Here is a 22,495-nt window from a genome sequence, read left to right on the forward strand (position 1 = left end):
CAAAGCCGAATGCTTCGAACGAGGAGAACTAAGGGTAAATTTTCATTTTAAGCATGGAAAATCTAATAAATTAAATTATTATAAAAACCTGAAAGAGTACAAGAATTTTTGAAATTGAAAAGATGTGACGACCCTCTCCAATTGCTCCCGAATGCTAACCCTAATGTAGTTGAGGATAAAAGTGGACACTTGACCAAGAGGAGCGAATTAAAAAATAGTGACTATCATCCTCTATCGATTCCTGATGGAGCTGATAATGAAAATCCTGATTATAAAAATGGATGCTGGACCAAGAACAGTGAATCGAAAAGTTGTGATAACCAGCCTCCATTGATCCCAAACGCAAACTCAGAAGTAGTTTCCGTTACTGATTGTATTACACATCTGCACCGAGACCTTTATAATTTGTTAATGGACAAAACCTTTGCTGATGTTAAATTGCGTGTTAATAATGAAATAATACCTGCTCACAAAGCAATTCTGGCAATCAGATCACCAGTATTCAGGGAAGCGTTTGAGAAAGGCAGACCATATTACATAGAGGGGTCCAGTCATAGACCATTGTCCACTGCTCAGAAAGTAGTCGAGACTATTGTCATACCAGACGACACTGTGGACATTCCTGATGTTGAAACCAAAACTTTAAAGTCTTTAATAGAATACATATATACTAGTAAAATCAGTGAAATGGACGAAGAAAAAGCCGTAAGCTTGTTATTTGTTGCAAAAAAGTTTCAGGTTGAGCCATTGGTAAAGAAATGCTTGAAATATCTAAAGTTTGTTATATCCGGATTTTTCATTAAATTTTTGTCCTTTTTTGCGGATTTTTTTTCTTCCAGTTTTTTGGTATTTTTATTTTTATTATTATTTTTCTTTTTCCCTTTTTTTCATTGTTCTGTAATTTGCCTTTGTTTAATCTACATTTTGAACTTATTTTATGAGTTCTATTTACTTGCAGTTTACGCACAATAAATAAAACTTATATCCTTCTGCTATCCAATCTGCCTTTTTGTTCACAAAATTTCTACTGTAATTTGTAATCTTTTTTAGCGATTTTGTTAATTCTATGGTTAAATATTAATTTTTACCCCAATGTATGTACTCTTTCTTCTCAGTTTAGATAAAGATGCTAAAAATACATATTAAGGGTGATCTTACATAATACACCTTAATACAAGTTTTATTTACAAAAAAAAATCTTTTTAATCTCAAAAATATTCATATAGAAATAGAAATAATTCACAACTCTTAAAAATAAATAAAATTAATTAAAAGGGAATCGTTTTGTATCTTCGGTTTTGAAAAGTCCCAACCACTACTAAAAAACATCTGAAGCAAAATAATGTGACGTTACATACAAGATAACAAGAAGGAAAAAGATAATGACGTAGACGTTAACCACGTGACGGTCTTTCAAACAAATGAAAAGCAGAAGAATTGGTATAAGAGTGTTAGTGATAAATCATTGTTTGAAACTTGCTTTTCATCATCAGTCTTTAAATTTGCTTAAATGTGAAAAATGGCCGCACGAAACAATGGATATTTTTTAATTAATTGGACTATTAAAGGGTGTAAGTTTGAAAATGACTTTTACTATATGTGTCCCATATTTAAAGCTGGAAGTTTAGGAGACAGCGAGTGGGGATTATATGTTTACAGGGAAAAAAATCACATCTTCTGTTATTTTGCCCTGCTTGACAACAAAGCAATGAATAAGAATACAGATTTGAAGTATCGGTTTGAACTGATTAATTCAATGGGCAAAATTTTGAAATCCTCAGAAGATTTTACTCTAATTTTAGAACGATCATCAATTTCAATGGAATATAATTTAATTGATATCAAAGAGCTAATAAACGAACAATCCAAATGTACTGAAAAAAATTTAACTGTACGATGTCACTTGGCTTATGCACAAGTTGGTTTTTTACTGTTGTCGAGCGATGTTGCGTTCATAAATTGTGAGGCTGAAACAAGGATAACTGATTATAGCGAGTCATTTAACTGGAATTTTAAGTTTACTGACTTCATAAACTGGACAGCAATGAAGCGTATAAATCTCAAAACCATACTGCTAGAAATTAATTTTAAGTATACTACTGACGGAATTCAAATTGAAATTTCATCAAGTATTAACGATATCTGGGAACACAAAGTCTGGTGCACCGTAATCCTGACTGATGCCAGTAATAATGAAGTATTTAGAAAAATCAGTTTGTATTTCATTAGTAAATGCAACAAAAAATTGCCTGGAACACCTTTTTTTTCAAAACAACATCTTAACCAAGCCCAATGCTTCAAAATGGGAGAAATAAGAGTAAATTTTCATTTTAAGCATGGAAAATCTAATAAATTAAATTATTATAAAAGTCTGGAAGAGAACAAGAATTTGAAATTGAAAAACTTTGACGACCCTATCCGATTACTCCCGAATGCTAACACTAATGTAGTTGAGGATAAAAGTGGACACTTGACCAAGAACAGTGAAATGAAAAGTAGTGATAACCAGCATCCATTGATCGCAAAAGCAAATTCAGATGTAGTTTCTGTTACTGATTGTATTTCACATCTGCACCGAGACCTTTATAATTTGTTGATGGACAAAACCTTTGCTGACAATAAATTGCGTGTTAATAATGAAATAATACCTGCTCACAAAGCAATTCTGGCGATCCGATCACCAGTATTCAGGGAAGTGTTTGAGAAAGGCAGACCATATTACATAGAGGGGTCCAGTCATGAACCATTGTCCATTGCTCAGAGAAAAGTCGAGAGCATTCTTATACCAGTTGACACTGTGGACATTCCTGATGTTGAAACCAAAACTTTAAAGTCTTTAATAGAATACATATATACTGGTAAAATTAGCGAAATGGACGAAGAAAAAGCAATGAGCTTGTTAGATGTTGCAAGAAAATTTCAGGTTGAGCCATTAGTAAAAAAATGCTTGAAATATTTGAAGTTTGTTTTGTCTTTGGGAAATGCTTGTAAATTGTTATTGATTGCTGATAAAGAAAATCAAGAGGAGTTGAAATCCTATGTTGTAAACTTCATCTTGAAACATTCAATGAAAATATTATCGTCATCGGAATGGTCCCAGTTGATAATAGTAAATAATGCTTTGGCGAAGGAAGTGCTTACTAAATTGAAAGTTGGAACTGCAGGTGAGTCAAAAATATTTTTATGCCTTTGTTGATTTTCTGTAAATGAAAAAATATAGTAACTAAACTATATATTTTGAAATTAAAATGAAAAAATATTTCTGAGATATCATAAATATAATATAGAACCGTGATGGCTCTACAGATAAGCGTTCAGTTTCCAAATAGGTGACCTGGATCGATTCCCAGAGATGACTTGTCGATACGAATTCTGCATCCGGCTTGCACCGACCACTATGCTGGCGTGAAATGTTCTCAGAGGTAGATGGATCATGGGTTAGAATCCCTTTGCCGTCAGGCTAACCGCGGGAGGTTCTCGTGGTCTTTCCCTCCACGTAAAGCAAATTTGATTTAATTCATCAAAAAGTTCTACAAGAAAGCAAATTTGTCCCAATACTTGATAGATGTGTTCCTTTGTTTTCTAGATTTGGATCAAAATTACCAGTCTACGTTGTTGAAAATTAGTAGTCGTAAACTCGAAAATAGGGATGACTGTTAAACGAAGATTATAACATAGTTTATAAAATATAAAAAATGATTTAAGACCAAAATACTAGGCCCCCTATTTAGTCAATACATAGGTTCCCAACTTTTCTTGGATCAACTCCCAATTTACATGTCAAAAAAATTTTAACGCATTTAGCGAAAAAAGAAAAAAGACAAAGATATTATAAAAATATATAATCAATAAATATTTTATTCGATTAAATCTTCTTAATAGTTTCTTATGATACACTTCAAAAACCCTGCCGTTAGGTTATTTAAAATAATCTTAATGGGCAATGTTGGAAACGTTTTTATATTAATTTGTAGAAAATAAATTATTATACTTCGTGATTTAAATGAAATGCTTAATTAAATTAATTTTCGAAGTATTACAAAAAAAAAAAAAAAAGAGGAGAGAAATAGGAGATATCGTTTATGACTATAATAAAGTTTACCTATAATCCATTACCCGAGTTTTTGGTGCACTCAGACTAAGTAAAATATATTCAGAAAATAAATCAAAGAGATTTCATAAATTAACAATCGATTAACTGAAGTCAACTATGCTTTGATAACAACCTTTTAAATTAGCAAAGAAGAAAATACATAAACGTAAAATTAAATTCAAAAATTCTTTGTTAAGAGGGGAACAGAATGAACTAAAATTAAAATATCTTTAGGTCCTCAAAGTATAACTTTCTATTAGTTTTTGAATAATAAATGTAAGAGGCATTTTTAATACAAAACGAAGAAATTTAGAAGTATTTAGCCCATAGAATATCCACATTTTTCCTAGTGCTCCATAAAAATCCTTATCTTTCTCTTGGGACCATACCACCCACGTTGGGAATCTAAGAGTTAATACAACTGAAGTAAGGGAAATTAACCAGCACCCTTTAGAAGAGAGAAGGCCTTCGCACGGGCAACCATACACGACGGATTTGATCCTCTCGTAGCCCTAACGGTGTAATTTGATATCTTTCTTATTTTCCTCCGCTGTGCAATTTACGATCGCTCTATAAAACTACAAAAGTGATCTAGACAAAGGCCTTCTCTCATTTTGGAGGTTTTTGAATTGACTAGTATCAATGCACCTGGTTTAATTTAATCCTGTTTAATCCCCGACTTCAATCTCTTAATTTAATATTTTAAAAATATATTTTACATCCGTCGTTGAACAGCCGACCCAATGTTTGGGTTTACGACTACTAATGTTCCACTCCGTAGCCTCATAATCTTGAACCAATCCAGAAGACAAGGAAACTCCTTGGATCAGTAACCCAAGTGGAACTATTTGCTATGGGAGCATGGAGGACATTGTGACTCGACAGATTTAACGGGCATCAGTCACCATTTACTAGACGGGGAGTCTTCAGCCGGCGAGTACCGAACCCCTGACCTCTTGAACACGGGCCCAGTGCCCTACCAACCAAGCTATCCCTGCAGCAATTTTACAAATATGGTTCTGAATATAAACACATATACAACGCAGTTCTTTTATGAAGCGACTCAAAATTTAGACGCTCAAACTTCGGACGATTTGGAACACTCATTATTCTTTAGTTTAAAGAATATATTTGATTAAGTCTTTATAATTGTCAAATACTTTTAAAAAAAAGTCGTTCTTTGGACAATTCATTATAAATTTCGTTTTACTTTTTCAATTTCAATAATGGCCCGAATACTAAGTAGTCTTTAAGCTCATGCACTTCCTACTACGAAACAAAATAATTATATGCAAATTTAAAACTTTCTCTTCTTTTGCAAAAATTTTCAACTTTCTCTCTTTTCACCTAGATAGATGATCAAATTATAATGACTTACTAGTCAAAATTCTTGACGATAATCAAAAATAATAATTATTACTTAAAATATGAATTTATAATCCTTTAGAAAAACATTTTAATTCTGAAAGAAAACTAGAATGTTTTATTTTTTTCTTGGTCTTTCTTTTCTATCTTTTCTTTACATATTTAGAATATTAAAACGAAAATTCTGCAATATTTATGTGTTCAAAAGTAAGAATAATTTTGAAATAAGGTAGTAAACGACATTGTAACTAAAATATCATTCTCATTTAATAAAAACTAAAGAATTCTATCGTAATATTGCAAACGAGTCTTGCAACAAAAAGTAAGAGAAGGTTGATTATTCTCAACTCTTCCCTCCCGAAATAAATAAATATATTGATAATGAAGCACCTACAAAATTCGATAAAAGTCATCCATTTGTTTTTGTTTTATAATAATAGAAATAATTAATATTTAACTATTTTAAGAATTCATAGGCCAAATGCTGTATGTAAAAACTTAAATCAAATAAAATTTTAACATCACAATTAATTTAAATTAATTGTTATGTATAATTATGTATTAATTAATTCATAATTGCTATGCTTGAAAGGAGCTGTTCCTTGTAGCACAAATGACATCGAATTGTTTTTATTAGATTGTTGAAACATTGTTATTTTATTTTAATTTTATAATATCACAAAGTATACTTTTTAATTCCTAAACATGTTTCGTGTTTGATAAATAATTGTATCTTCAGTTATAGCGAGATTTGATAATTTCTGTAGCTATTGTTTTCTATCACAGACTTCCACTTGATATTAGATAGACTGATACTACTGATAAATATTTCGAGCATTGTTTTTTTGAAAGATGTTTAAACCTAGGCTAGGGTGCAGTTGACAGTTTTGCTAATTGGCAGTTTTGTTAACAGATTTGAGCATGAGTGACGAATTCGAAGGAATGTTTGTAAATTTAAAAGAATCTTTGTGCATTTGGAGAATTCAGAACTACAACTTTTCATGTCTTTTTAACTACAGAAGCTCCATATTTAAAGTCGAAAGCTTAGAAGAGTGTGAATGGTGTTTACATCTTTTTGTAAAACATTACACAGAAGGACTTATCTGGAAGACTGAGAAGAAAAACATTGCGTGTCAACTTTCATTGGAGAAATGTAGTTTAGTAAATGGAAACATCCATCTCAACTTTTGGTATGAGCTAACTAACGCTGATGGAGATTTTTTAAGAACCTCTCAAAAATTCAATCAAATATTTCAAAATGAAATTTTTTCAGAGCCATGTGAACTAATAGAGTTGGATGATTTAATGAAGGAAATGTCGAACTGTTCCGATGATACTTTAGTACTCCGTTGTTACATGTCGAGTAATTTTGAGAGTTGCTCCATTTCACTTGAGGATAGATTGGTTACATGTTGCGAAATCGAAACAGCAGCTCATCTACATGTTGTACCATTTGAGTGGCATTTCAAATTCTCAAACTTTAAAAATTGGTCAGTTATTAAAAATGTATGTTTAACTAATATATCCTTAGAAATCACTTTCAAGTACGTTATTGACCAAATTCAAATTGAAATTTCTTCGGACATTAAAAATAATTGCGAACATTTATTTGTGTGTGATATAGCCATTTTTAGTTCAAATGGTACCAAAATAGTATCGTACGAACATTTTGAAATATTGCATTGCAATAAAGTCTGGAGATTTCCCAGTTTTATTACTGAAGAGCACCTAGAGAAAGCTGAATGTTTTAGTCTTGAAGAAATCAGGATGAGACTCCGTTTAACACATCCATATTCATCTACAATAAATTATCTAAAAAACTCGGAAATGAACAAAAATATCGAATTTCAAAACAACGAGCGGGGATGCATAAATTCGTCAATCAGTGAGGAAGGCATTAGAGCTTCTAAGATTCATATTGCTTCAGATCTGAAACAAGGCCTCCTAAACTTGCTTGTAAATAAACAATTTATCGATGTCGAATTGCGTGTTGGCGATGACATTTTTCCTGCACACAAACTTGTGCTGGCAGCCCGGTCACCAGTATTTTCCACGATATTTAAACAGGGCATGTCTTCGACGCTCTTAAATATCGAAGCGGATAAAAACACTTTAAAATATTTCTTGGAGTACATATACACTAGTGAAATCCAGCAAATGGATGAAAAGGTAGCTCTAAATCTGTTAATAATAGCTGACAAGTATCAAGTACTGCCATTGGTTGAGAAATGTTCGAAATTTCTAAAGTCAGTTTTATCCTTGGCAAATGTGTGCAAAATATTATCAATCGCTGATAAAGGAAATCATGAATACTTAAAATATTCAGCAGTTGACTTCATCGTCGAAAATTCGGTGGAATTGTTATCTTCCCCGGAATGGTTGCAATTAATAAAAATAAACGAGACTTTGGCGACTGTTATACTTTTCAGAGTATCAAATAACCTTGCCAAGAACAAGAAAGGTAAGTCAAAGTAATCTTTTATATCCTCAGCAGTCCATTAAATCACAACAAAATAATGACGGAATAAGGTAAATAAGAATGACCAGCTTTGACTCAAAATACCATAATAGCTTGATGGAATAGAATGAAATTCCACGTTCAATCAATCAAGTTATAACAGGTGAAAAAGGAGTGTCCAAACTTTTCTCCCCAAGGACCACACCTGCTTTTCCTATAAATCCCAAGAACCAATGAGATCTAGCCGACCGAGGTATTATTTAAGAGCTAATTTGTACGCACAACTTAAGAATATTTTTTCTTTTAAATTGCCTCTATGAGTTACAAGTAACAAGTGGTTATGGAAGCTGTAATTGTACACAAACTTAGCTAAACATATGACTGATAAACTATAAGACGATTTTATCTGATTTATAAACTCCCATTAATTTTTTTCGACAAAATTTAGTTTTGTATCAGTCCTAACAAATGTTTCAATTATACTTACAAACATCGAAACGATTAGTTAGTAAATTAAGAGTAAATTACCCACACATTTCACTAATGAAACTTAGGTTGCTTAAAATATTTTGAGTTTTATTTTTCAAAGATTTGAGCCAACTTAAAGATACATTACCATTATTAGAAATTTCATAACAAGATGATTGTTTCTTAATGATTACTTAAGGTCAACGAAAATAACAATCTGTAAAATTATTTTCAAAAAAACAGCAAATAGAAAAATTTAATGAATGATAAGTTCTTGGTGGCTTTTTTGCCCTGTAGGTATCTCTCCTGTTAACAATATATAAACATAAACAACAACACAAAAACCAATTTTAAAAGCCATGTAATCAAAGATAACTGAAAAAATAAAATGAATATCTGAATTTCCTATGAATTAATAATAATAGATATTCTATGTGACTATGTTTTTATACTTATGATATTTATTTGTTGATATTTATTTATGATATTTATTGTTCAAAACGTTTGAATATTTTATAAATCATTTGAATTCTTGGGCCTTTACTTTTCTAAATAAAATAAAATAGCGATGGACTGTAAAAATAATTGCATTTTCTTTCAATACATTTGCGAAAAAAATATATAATTATGCTGCTTTCCTTTGTAAAATTTTATCAACCACTGTTCGGTGTGTATATATTATCCATTCAAATTTTAGCATTGATTAATTTAATTTATTACCACATATACAAAAAAAATCTGAATTATTTATTAAAATATGCAATTCTAAAATTTACAAAAATTCTTTTGTTATACTATCCAATAACTTACCACTTAATATATAAAGTGAGATGTAATGAGTTTGGTGAAAAGAATTTCAGAAAGTCTGTCAACTTAACCTTTGCTTCAAAATAACTTCGTATCGATAGCTCATATGCTCTTTAAACAATAATGGAACATTGTTTTATTAAGCTCACACGCATTTAAGCCAATTCAAGTTATTTTTGCATTCAAAAACACCTATTTTACCTCACGTTTGGAAATCGTCAGACCATTTACCATTGATCACTAAAAGATGTAAGTTATTAGTTGTCTTGCTCGCTGCTAAAAATTCCACACAGACAAATATTCATTGGCATGCATACTTTAATTGAATGATAATGATTGTTAATGTTCTCTTAAGATAATTTACGCATGTTTATCGATAAAATTAAATAAATTAGGTTCTACTTTTTTCCGCATCTGTTCTATTAAGCCTAATTCGAATTCGCTTTGGTGTTCTCTTTGCTTGATGTGCATGTTTGAATTACAAAGTTTTTTCATCGAGAATTGTTCAATTTGTCTATTCTAAATTTATTGTTCTTATTATAAATTTTATCGTAGAAATAACGATTTTCGTTCATCATAACTTGTTAAAATTTTTTGTGTCATTGAACACGAAAAATGGTGGCAATATAATGAAGCACTCCTGGTAAAGAAGGGATCCCCATTTTTGTGGTTAATATTCAATTATTTTTTTTTCATAGTACAGAAAGTATTGCTCTTTATTGAAAAACCATGATAGCCGCCAACATCATTTGGTTTGGATGTTCATTTTAACGTTACATTTTGTTTTCTTGCGCAAAAACTATAAAACTTATAAATTTGAAAACACGAAAGTGTGCTGAAATATCCACAGGGATTGGAAAAATAAACATTCATTTATTAGTTCAAAAACTAGTAACTGTTAAAATTGTGGGAAAAAAACCAGTATGGACCGATCTACAGGACACAGGAATGAACTTCACAGTTTAATTTTGTTGCCACATTTATTTTTAAACTTAACATGGAGTTTGTTTTCAAATTCTAATTTGCTTGAAAATTATATAAATTTTAAGTGCTTTGTTGCGAATTTCGTTTTTTTTCCTTTAAATTTTGTTTGCATTTTGCTTTGCTGCACAAAATTTATAAGGCGTAGAAACTTGAAATTAAGAAAGTATGTTTAGAAAAGTACATTAGATATTACGGGATAGAAAAATTTAAGATTCGATAACTAGTTCTAGAATTAATAACTTTTTAACTTTTAGGAAAAAAATACCGTTTAGTCAATCTGTAGTCCTCTGAAATATAAAGACAGAGCTGAAATTTACCGTGATGAAAGTGAAATTTTTTTGCTTGAGAACTTAGCGCAAATTTTGTTTCAAATTTTGTTTAAAAATAACAAGTTAAAAACTTATTTACAAGTTAAAAACTTTTTTAAAAACTATGGCAAATTCAAGTTTTTTCTCGTGTTTTTTTTTCAGCTTTTTAACTTTATTGACTGTAGATACTCTCAAGAGATCTTTATTTCTTTTTTATATATAAAATTTTTATAAACTTTCCTTGGAGTAGATGTCAATTAAAAGCATAGAGTTATAAATAAGAAGGAGTGGGCATTCCTCCCCTTCCCTGTTGGCGCGAGAGAAGTAACTGTCAAGTAGCGGCGGCCATGTTGGTATAACCAGAAACTTCGCGGAGCAGCTCAGGTTTCAAGAGGAAGAGTTAGGTTGTTTTTGATCTTTTCTCTTATGATTGGAAAATTTCGAAAACGAGATTGAAATAGTTTTGTTGTTAATACATAACACCTTTTTTCATTCAATTTTTCAACATTAGTTTCTTTTCTTCTTCCCAAAAAAAAACGTTTTAAGATAGCTCTATTTTACAACTGAATTGAAAAAAGAACTTTACAGCAGTTTTCGGGAACTTAGGTTCCTTTATATTTTATCTAGGCATTAAAAGTAATATATTATTGTTATTTAAGGGGGCATCTTTCCAATAAAAATTTATTCAAAGAATATCACATTAAAACCACACTATTTTGAATATAAGCAAAATAATATGAAACGCACTTTTCTTTAAAGTTAGAATATTTAAAGGGAAAAATATTGGTTTGTGCTAAAAGAATAGCAATAATCAACATTAAGCCAATTGAGTAAACATTTGGGTAATAAAACTAGTCCATAATATACTTTTTATTGCTAAGCATAGAAGTCTAATTTCTTTTTTTTCTTCTTTTTTTTTTGCAAAGCACTTGATCATATGAAGTGTACAAAATTGTAATTTACAAATAGCAACGTAAATTAACTGTGTATTTATTTTTAAAGGTAGATACCCAGAGTATTTAATATATAGGAATATTTATTTTCCAATTGAGGTTTAAACTCCACTCATGAAATTCTCTATCTCATTCACAAAATATACATGAAGTATATGAGCAAATAAATGCTCTATAATAAATGCCCAGGCATTATTATCTATAATGAATGCTCTATAATAAATTATAGCATTGACACAGCAATTGAATCGTTAGTAGAGGAAGGTGGAGGCTCAGATGAAACAAATTTTAAGGCTTTTAAGAAACTTTAAAAGATAAAATGAATACTAAAGCCTTTTTAAGGCACATAGAAATCCTGGAAAGTACTAGATTTAAATGTCAACACTTTGAAAATACAATGAGTAAATATATAATTACTTGCTGCTTTTTAGCAGGGTTTGAAAAAACCCAACCCGCCTTGATTTTATTAAAAAAACCCGGGGGACATTGGTTTTTTTCATTTAGTGCTCATAAGCTTTAAGTTTTACTGTGTAAATATTTTTATTTATTAAAAAGTGTCGTATAAGCTTTAAAATAGAAATATATCCAAAAAGTTATTTTAATTTTGTTATATCTATTTTATGTATTTTATGTTAAGTTTAAAGAGCGCATTATCACTAATATATGTGTGAATCTTCTTTAGTGTTAAGTACATAATGTTTCACAGTTTTTAACTCAAGCATTGTAAAATATAAATGCAGTAAAAAAAAGGAACAAGTTTATTAATCTTTTTGTTTTTACACACATTTATTTACTATATTTATTAAATATATATATATATATATATATCATAAAATTATAATCTGTACATATTTATAATCAGTAAAAACTAAAATTTCATCTGACTTTTGACTTTAATAAAAAACTGAAATAAATATTTAATGGTCATCCATGTTTTTATAATAAGATGAAAAGAAAGTGAAATTAAAATTACGTATAATTATAAAGAGTATCAGGTACTTGTCCCATTTTTTTCAAATAAATGAAGAAAGATAATGATAAAGAAAATGATTTTATTTTTAGATAAATAATTTTAAAAAGTTCTTTTATAAAAAGTTTTAGCTTGCTTTTTTAAAGTCAGAAAATAAAACTGTTTAAATTTGTTAATGTATCACTTAGTTAAAAAAAAAAAAAAAAAAAAAAAAAAAAACTGTTTCTTTTTAATTTTTTTAAGCATATGAATTAATTATTATAACCTGTTTATCAATATATAAAGCATGCAACTATATTTGAAAAATTGATCTTTTCAGACTGTATTATTTAAATTTCTATTTGGTTTAATATCATTTTCAGCAATAGACTAATTGCTAAAATAAAATCTATTACTCAGTTTGAAGAATGTTTAAACACGTACAGCTCTAGTTCAACGAAGTTCGCTGGGTTATATCTACGGAAGTTCGATTTGTTTTGGTTGTACCAATATGGCGCCGCGGTTGCGGTTAAGACTTCACGAGTTTACGGGCATGCCGTTTCCTCCTATTTATTACTCTATGATTAAAAGTAGCAAAAGAGATAAAGAGAAAGAAATTATGCATATAAACCTTAATGTTTATAGTCAAATATTTAAAAAAAATCGAACAAAAAGTTATATTTAATGTTCCAAATTGATTTTATTCTAGACCTGTGTTTAAAAGTGTTCTGAACGATAAGATTTGCCGAGGTTGTTTTTATTTCGGGTAGAAGATTTTGCTTGTATTAATTTCAACTTTTTTTTTGTTTACATTATCTTCCGACATCAAAAATTCATTTTCATAAGGCAGATAGATCACATTTCACTATGCATCGAAACATTAGTTTGTTATCTGAAAGTACAATGTTTAAATTCCCTAAAAACCCATCTCTTTCATTTCAATGTTAAATAGCAAAATTAAATAGCAAAAACTGAGGCCGGAATAGTTTGGTTGATAGAGAACTGAGACCGTGTTCAAGGGGTCACGGGTTCGATCCCCACCGGTGGAAGACTCCCCGTGTAGTAAATGGTGATTGATGCACGTTAAATCTGTCGAGTCCCAAAGTACTGCATGCTCCCATAACAAATAATACCTCAGGGGATACTGATCTAGGAGTCTCCTTGTTTTCTGGATTGGTTCAACATCGCAAGGCTATGGAATTGAACATTAGTAATCGTAAAGCCAAAAACTGGGTCCGCTGTTCAACAACGGAAATAAAATTAAATAGGAAAGATTAGAGAAACAGAAATAGTCATGTTCTGCCATGACGTCAGAGGAAGACAGCAAAACTTCCTCTAGAAGAGATGGTAAATATAAATTGTCATAAGTGTCTTCATCTTGTTAAATTACTTCTTATTTATTTCTTTTTGAGACATACATTCTGTATTATTTCGATTAATGTTTTAAGTTGAAAATTATTATCTTCCTAATAATCATCCAATTCATTACATGATTAACATATTAACAAAATATTTGCTTACACTAATCTGCAATAATTATATGATTTGATAACGTGCTCGAGTAGTCCTTTTACTCCCTGGCAACTGTTGAGATATTGAGAATTATATAAATACATTCTGACTAAGAGCTGAAACACTTGCTATGAACTATTGCATATGAATGAAAACATTAACTATGGCATTGCATGTTCGTCATAACTATATGGATGTTTATTTGTTCTTTGTTTTATTTAATTGATTATTGTTGAAAATGTTTCAAAGAATATGCTTGTTGTTGCTCATTTGCGCCGCACTAGAGCTGCACAATGGGCTATTGGCAACGGTCTGGGAAGCATCCCTGGGGATGATATGCCAATTTTGATCCTCTGCAGAGGGGATGGCACCCCCGCTTCAGTAGCCCGACGACCTGCACACGAAGTCGAGCACTTTAGAGTAGAACAGTTTAACGAGGACCAATACCGCACACCCTCGGTCCCTACGCAGACTGATCCAAGTGGTCACCCACCCGCACACTGACCGCAACCAGTGATGCTTGACTTCGGCGATCTGCTGGAAACCGTGTCTTAACGATCAGTCCTCTGCGGAACTAAGGAATATGCAAACAATTATAAAAATTTGTTAAATTGTTAAAACAGATTCTGGCCAAGGGCGCCGGCAGAATAATATAAAAGGGGGTGCAACCCTTTAAAAAACTACCCTCCCCTCCCCCCGAAAAAAAATTAAAATATTCTGCTATTGCATTTTGTTTTGTTATTACATATACTTTCATCTGTTCATTTTTTCAAGATACGTTTTTTCATTGTTAGCAAGATATTTAAAAAAAAGTACGAATTTCTTGTACTTACAAATTTTGCCCAGAAGCGATCGCGCTGGCATAGCTACTGACTTTGAAGCACAAATAACTACAAACAGTAGTTTCGCATACTAACGTGTTTGTGCACGCTTAACATTGGTATTCATTGTGTTGATGAAGTTTTACAGTTGCGAGAAGTCAGCTTGTGTTATACACCTTTGTTAATAGAAAATATATTATTTACATTTTTTTAAATGAAATTTAAAAATATAGCTTAGATATCTGCCAAGTTTGTGAATGCTCAGTGTGCATGAGAAAAGAATCAAAGATGACTCAGAATTCATTGAAAAAGTTAAAAACAGATTTGGACAGCAAACAAGACGATTACAATTCTTGTTCGATTAAACAATTTTTTAATTGTTATGTATCAATAATTACTTAATTATTTGTTTGTCCATAAAAATATGTTTAACAAATAATTTTATAACAAAATTTTTCTGTATCTCTTTAATTGTTTTTTAAAAAAAGCCAGGGGGGTGCAAGTGCACCCCCTTGCACCCCGCTGCCGGCTCCCTTGATTCTGGCTATGGCTATTCGTGTGACTATTGGGTAACATTAAAAAAAATCTTTTCATTTTCAGAGGAATCAATGCCTGGAAGTTCGAAAGAAGTTAGTTTGCCACCTGTTATTCGACAGCAGAATAATCTTGATGCTGGAAGTTCGAAGTAAGTTCAAGAATTATGGTGAGGTGTTTAAAAAAATCGCGCAATACTGGTACCACATTTAAAAAACCATCTTGCATCACTCTCACACGATACTTATAGAAAAGGTTTCTTTCAATTTAGAATGATTTAATATTTTGATTTATGAATTATAAAAGTTTTGTTTCGCAAAAATCTTTAAAAAAATATGTTACATCTTACTCTATTTTACTCGTCCCTTTGTTAAAGTTTGAGCCTAATTACAGGGAAATAATCGAAGGATTGATTATAAATTGGAGTGTTTATAAATTGTGTAAAAATAGAATTATCTGCATAATCGCAGTAAGTCCAAATAACGTTTATTTTTCTGAAAAATATTTTAACATATCATTTATTAGTTTTCGTGATTTTTAAAAAAATCAATTTTCTTCATTTCTAAGAAACCTTTTATATACTTATCCCTGACTATCCAATTCATTAGATTCTAAACTAACTGTCCTTCACGGTCAAGTTTTTTCGAAACTAAGATAGAAAGAATGTTTAGATTCCGATCGAATTTCATTTCACTTGAACAAAATTTAATAACAGCTATTTTGTTGAATACAGATATAAGACAACATTGTAAAAATCTGTTCTCTATTACTTGAAAAATTGTTATTATATCAAGAAAGAAATTGAAAAGTGCATTCTTTTTTTCAAATTTAGCATTTTTTTTCCTATTTTAGTTTTCCAGATCTTTTACAGCCTGTCCGCATAATTTTTTTTAAAAACAAAGTGCAGCATATTAATCGCATAATTTTTAAATATTTCTGTCTAACTAATAGGGACCTAATAAGAATTTTAAAAAAATTCTTAGCAATAACCATCGGTAATTTATGTATAAAACTTGCTGGCTGTAGGTTTTCGTCATCGCACTTCACACGTTATTGTCATTTTCTTCTATAACTTATACCTTTATTGATAAAAATATTTATTTAAGAGAAATTTTTTTAACTAGATTATAAATTTTTTTTTTAATATGCATTCTAGAACATTACTAGAAGAAGCGATTTTTAAAGACCATGGCAAAAATTTAACAATGGCGTGTTAGAATAATAAAAGCTTCTAACAGTTAATGAAAATAAAATGTTTCGAGTACTGAACATGTTCCTCCTCCGAACAAAATATGGCGGGACATTTTATTAACGAATAAAAATAAAATCTGAAAGGCAGCATGAGGATTTTATTTTATCATGTCTTACTTTGCAACCTTTAATATCTGCTTAACATACGTTTATATTGTATGGCAATATCTGTACTGTATTGTTAAGGTAATATCCGATTAACTTCCGTTTATATTTCATTAATAGCAATGTTTCTAGTTCAACGATCTCAGTTCTGATTGGTTTTACTTTAAATATACCTCTCTAGTCTAAGCATGCAATTGGTCCCCATGATTTATGCTCATTTTTATTATTTTTCTTGTATTCCTTGCCAACTTAGTGGACTCCAAATAACACAGTAACCAGATCGCAACAATCACAGATATTCATTTGACGACATTCACAATGACATCACACAGGAATGAAGCTGCGACCTATAAACGTCTTAACTTGGAGACACAGTAACTCTCTGGAGAAATGAATATGTCACAGCTCCGTCACATCGTGACTCTCTCGAGACCCGTTTATGTCATAGCTTCGCAGCCTTGTCACTCAATTAAGTTAATTAACCCTAGAATTGAATTTTCGAAATTTTAACTGAATTAATTTTGCTTTAGTTTTTTAGATGTTTTCAAGCCATAATTACTATCTATTTGATTGTACTCAACTATATTCTTTGATACGATACGCTTAAATTTTCTAAGTTCTATTTAAAACGCATTGATTTAAAAATGCGCTAATTCAATGCTATAAGAATTAATATTGTCTTACATTAACCATGCAATGTTCACGTATTAAATATATATTTGATCTTTCTCTTTATCAAATTCAAATCTTTCCTGATATCTTAAGTTTTATGTAGTTTATTTACTTATTTTCTATTTGATATAGAAGAAAATTTGATTATACAAAGCATAACAATCATTTATAAAAATAATAACAATTGATCTATACAATAATTCTGAATTCATATTATTATCAATGAAAATAATTGTTTCAATAAATAAAATAAGTATTCAAAATATATTAAGTAACAAAGTATTGAAAAAATTAATTATTTTTATTCTGAGGAATATTCTCAAAATTATCAATTTATATTAAAATACTTTCTAACTTGATTCGTATATAAATGCTGAATCAATAGTTGCATGCATGAATGAATGTTATATTTTAAATAAATTCATCCACCCAAAAAAAAACACATTGAAAATATAAATTGAAAAAGTTAAATAAATGGTGTTGAAATTTTTTGACTTGGATAATTGGCAATGTCTTCAAAATTCTTCGGATCATAAGTATAATAATGATTTATTCGTAAAAAAAATATATGATTTTTCTTTCCTTTATTTTCAGCTCGACGATGCCTGAACCAGAAGGAAGACAGATGATTACACCATGAAAAATTATATATCTTTACTTCTAAGTATATATTCCTGCATTATGTTAGTCCTGTAATTACTCTAATAAAGTATTTTTTAAACAAAATACAAATAATAGGATTAAAAACCTGCATTTCATCTTCGTTTATTCTATCTTTCTATCAACTGGCCAAAACCATTCAAAATTTGAAAAGAGGTATAACGAATATCTTCGTCGATTCACTCTACGTTTTTAACTTACGAAAAGGAAGTAGGAATCTCGAAAATTTCTATTAAAAAAATTTAAGCTTTAATTGAAGAGCATGTTTGGAAACTGTGGATAGGGTGCAAATTAGCCGTCTCATCTGCATTTAGGTTAAAATATGCCCGATTAAAATATCAGTTAATTCGTGGTATAACGGTTTGCTGTCCACCTTCTACTAGAGAGGTTCCGATTTCAAATCCCAGCTAAAAATACTTTAGGCAGGACAAGTGAAAACGAATTGAAAGCAATAAGAAAGACATGGAAAGAAGCAAAATATCTGACCACAAATAGAGTGAGATAAAAAGCTATGATAGAGGCCCTATTCTCCGATTCGCAGTGAAGAAGAATAAGTATATGTATGCATGTTTCAATGATAAATATATGATTGGAGGTTATTAAAAAGAAGACAGCAGCATGATTTTTACTTATTTTCATTTATAAAGTTTTGTAAACATAAAAAATTATAAAAGAATAAATTCAAGAGCACATTACAATGTTATTACATAAGAATGCATTAGATAACATGCATGCATTTCAATGCATTTAATTATTACATAAATTTTTTTTTAATCATCTATGATTAAAATTACAAACTTGTTATTCATGAAATTTCTGAAAACATCAATAAACACACATCGGTACATCTCGAATTATGCACAAATTTCGTATGTTCTTTTGATATGGATTAGTAAAGCGTTAATGACAAACGCCTGTATGCATTCTATAAAACTACCACATGTTTCTTAAATTTATTCAAACGTACTGAAATTTTAAAAACAGATGGCAGTATAATTTTGAAGTACTAGAATAATTTATCATGGAAATTTTTAAAATTGATAAAATTGGTGGTAAGTACACAAAGAAGTAATTTTTAAGCCTAAGAGAGGGTTAAACGAACAAAAATTACAAATGTTCTCACTTGATTTCTTTTTCATAGATTGCACAAAATTATGCACCTGTTACGTAAATAAAAATTGATATTTTTAAGCTTTAAGTAAATTATATAAGCAAATGTGTATTTGCATCCAGTCAACATGCATTTACATATTTATTTTTACCACAAATGTGTGCTCAGAAAAAAAAAACATTTTGTTTGAGTAACTTACTGAACTCGTAACCCTCGTTAAAGGTTGATTTATTCCAGTAGTTATATATTTTAAAATTTATTATGTTATATTTTTAACGAAAAAAACAACGCACTTTTTGGTAATATATATATATTACCAAAAAGTGCGTTGTTTTTTTCTTTAAAATCTTTCCCAAAATATGTGTATACACATACAATAGCGGTGGACACCGATTAATATTCAACTGAAAAAAGACGAAATCTCAATCGAAATATGATGAACATTATTGAATAAGGCGGGATTAAAAGGCAGCAAAGACATAATGTATTGCCTGAGGAATAAATAAGAAGTTAAAACGCTATTATTAGAAACTACCTCAAGTTCCATCCTAAAATCAAAGCTGTTTTGATGTCTTTGATTTTGCTTCCTTAAAAAAGATTCATCAGTCTTATTAAATTAATCGCTTTAAGCAAATCGATTCGGATATTTTTTCGATTTCAAATTTCACTTAACTATGAAAAAATATACATATTAAAGGCGGCAACAAAAGGTGCAACAAAATTTGTTAAAGCATGAATCTCTACTTTGGGGCAATATTTCTCGATGCATAATAAAGAAATTTTCTAAATCTCTTACTTGATGATTTTAATGCAAATGATTTTATTTTCAATAGCAACTAAACAAATTTTTAAACGTATATTAGCTTAGTTTAAATACTTAAAATGAAAAAAATTACTATTAACTCACAAAAGAAAAAATTTTTAAAAAGAAAAATGGTTTCACAAATAGGCATCGTTACAATAAAAGATCAAATTAAACGAATTTGCATTGAGTTCTGATAGCAGCGGATGAGGCGGATAAAATGTATGAGGCAAGCTTAATATTTCCTCCAATCCATAGTCACCAGGTTGTTGGTGAAATTTGAGCTGCTCTTACTTTAATAAAGTTCAATGCAGATATTATTTTAAGCATTAGTAATTAACAAAATCGGCGATCATGATTATTTTACATACGTTTTCCACCGACAAAGCCGATTTCAAGCACAAAGCACACTCACTCACAAAAGAAGATAATCGTCTGCAACTAGAATTAGCTTGCTAGCTATTTCGTAATCCATTTTAGCCGCATTTTTCGTACATAATTATTTAAAAAAAGGTTTTTAAAGTTTTCCCATCCATTTCTGCTGTATCCACTTTACCAGTTTTGTTTTCCAGCATGTTTTGATCGAACATGGTGGCGAACACTGGTGATCGAACTCTTAGAATGAATTTAAGCGGGAATTCTACGCTATTATTTATACGCGGTTATAACGCTATCATCTTTAATACCTGTGAACTCAAATAATTCGACTCATCTTCGTAATGAAAGAACGCATCGCATTTAAAAGTTGTCATTTGCTAACCCTGAATCGCGGTCTTATCATTCGACACGCATGCATTCGATTTGCTATTTGTTTATTTAATATTTTCCGGTCAGAGTAAAGCAGTCAATGTTACAGTTCAACGCCTGCAATTTTTTTAACGAAATGAAATTTTTTATTTTGTTTTCAAACAAAGTTTTCAGCTCTTGTGTTAGTTTGAATTTCGTGAATGTACCAGTAGCAAGCGCATTAAGCTCAGTCGAACTCTTCACCCTTTGGTTTTACCAGGTAAGGTCCACTAAAGTTTAAAAAAAGCGAGAAAAGCATTTGTCAAGTGGTTTTTTTTTATATACATCTTAAAGGCCACCTACATTTTTAACTTATGAACAGTAAGAGGCTGATTCGTTGGAAGGGAAATTTCAAACTTAACATACGATTTTAAAATAAAGGCCGCATTTTACATTACATTAGCTCAAACTTAAAAAATTTGTATTTAAAAACCTTAATCAGATTTTATTTTCAACATCATTATTTAAACGGAGATTGTGGTCCTCTTTCAAAATAATTACTGTCAAATTTTAAATGTGCCAATTAAAAATCTAATTAGTCTCATTCCTTTCTATTTTTTAATTATAAGCCACGATGCTTTAGGGCAGTGTTTCCCAAATTTATGATTTTTGTGTACCTTTTCTAAATTTTTTGTTACGCTGTGTACCACTAATAGAAAAAATGATATTTTTTTTCCTTTCTGGTACGAAGTTTCGTTAATAAGTTTATTTGCATCAGTGAGAAGGATGATATTGTTTTTGCTGTAATAACAGTTCTAGTGATAAAAATTATATTTCATAAAATAACCAAAATAAATAGAATTTATTACAAACCTTTACTATAAAAATGGCACAAAAGTTAAAAATCACAAATGGCTGTTGACACCACTAATCATTAGCTGTTAATTCTGCAAAATATAGCCAATAGAATAATTTGAAATTTTCGCTTGTTGCAAGATTTTGGCATAAGAACGCGTACCCCTACTAAACTGTTCCCGTACCCTGGGGGTACGGGTACCACACTTTGGGAAACACTGCTTTAGAGGATACAGCGTTTGCCTCCGAATGAGGTTGGAATCTCAGCATTGCTGGATGATACGAATTCTGTTCCTGCTCGCACCACAGTGCTGGCCTCGCCGTCCGGCAACGCAAAAATGAGTTAGTTCAAACGAAAACTCACAAAAGCTCTGTTGTCCCAATGTCTAAGAGTCTTTTGAGTTGGGCTCAAATTGCAAGGCTACGGATAGATGTAGATTTGTGTCGGATCTTCAACACGGGTTATAAAAGATTTCCTAGCTCATGAGCTGATTAACAAGGGGGATCCATTTAAGTGCTAAAATGTAGTTTAAATTGAAAGATCCTGCTGTGAGGCAGTCAGCAATATCTCTTTCATATCTTATGTATTAAACAGAAATAATATTAATTATAAAATATTGAGAATTCAAGATCCGAAGTCTGCATACCCTTACTTAATTGGTACATTAATAAGCGAATTTCGATACTTAAAACTTTACTTACTATAAAACAGCTAATTTTCAAATACTTCATTCCAAAAGCGCTAGTTGAGTAAATAAATATATTTTATTCAATTATTAAACGAAAACCTACCATAAAAATATTTTCTAAAAGACGATATTATTAACACATGAGAAACTTCAAGAAAATTTTAAAAAAAAAATAGAGACTGAGGGTGTGTGGTATTGGTCCTCGTTAAACTGTTCTACAGTGAAGTGCTCGACTTCGTGTGAAGGTCGTTGGGCTACCGAAGCGGGGGTGCCATCCTTTCTGCATAGGATCAAAATTGTGATGGGTCTACGAATCATCTTCAGCGATGTTTCCCAGACCGTCGCCAATAGCCCATTGTGAGTCGCGATGGC

The 22,495-nt window shown here is 30.5% G+C and overlaps 1 protein-coding gene across 2 annotated transcripts; it reads left to right on the forward strand.

Moving 5' to 3' along the window:
- The first annotated feature begins 1,395 nt into the window (after positions 1-1,395).
- On the forward strand, positions 1,396-18,006 carry LOC107444714 (TD and POZ domain-containing protein 1). 2 transcript variants are annotated; one of them, XM_016058926.3, is made up of 3 exons: positions 1,396-3,164; positions 15,319-15,403; positions 17,875-18,006. In XM_016058926.3, the coding sequence occupies exons 1-3, from the start codon at positions 1,520-1,522 to the stop codon at positions 17,918-17,920; spliced, it is 1,776 nt and encodes a 591-aa protein (XP_015914412.2). In that variant the 5' UTR covers positions 1,396-1,519; the 3' UTR covers positions 17,921-18,006. The 2 variants fall into 2 exon arrangements, with proteins under 2 accessions (XP_015914412.2, XP_042910110.2); XM_043054176.3 differs by lacking the exon at positions 1,396-3,164 and adding an exon at positions 6,251-7,919.
- The last annotated feature ends 4,489 nt before the right edge of the window (positions 18,007-22,495 follow it).

The sequence above is a fragment of the Parasteatoda tepidariorum genome, chromosome 2 (assembly GCF_982258835.1).
Source record: "Parasteatoda tepidariorum strain Cologne lab strain chromosome 2, Ptep-v5.0, whole genome shotgun sequence".
NCBI classification, from domain to species: Eukaryota; Metazoa; Arthropoda; class Arachnida; order Araneae; family Theridiidae; genus Parasteatoda; species Parasteatoda tepidariorum.

Bases quoted from the DNA above. Each gene is read 5' to 3' on its own strand.
- LOC107444714 (XM_016058926.3), top strand. From the start codon at position 1,520: ATGGCCGCACGAAACAATGGATATTTTTTAATTAATTGGACTATTAAA. The intron at 3,165-15,318 runs GTGAGTCAAAAA...TTTCATTTTCAG, and splicing joins ATTGAAAGTTGGAACTGCAG to AGGAATCAATGCCTGGAAGT. The intron at 15,404-17,874 runs GTAAGTTCAAGA...CTTTATTTTCAG, and splicing joins CTTGATGCTGGAAGTTCGAA to CTCGACGATGCCTGAACCAG.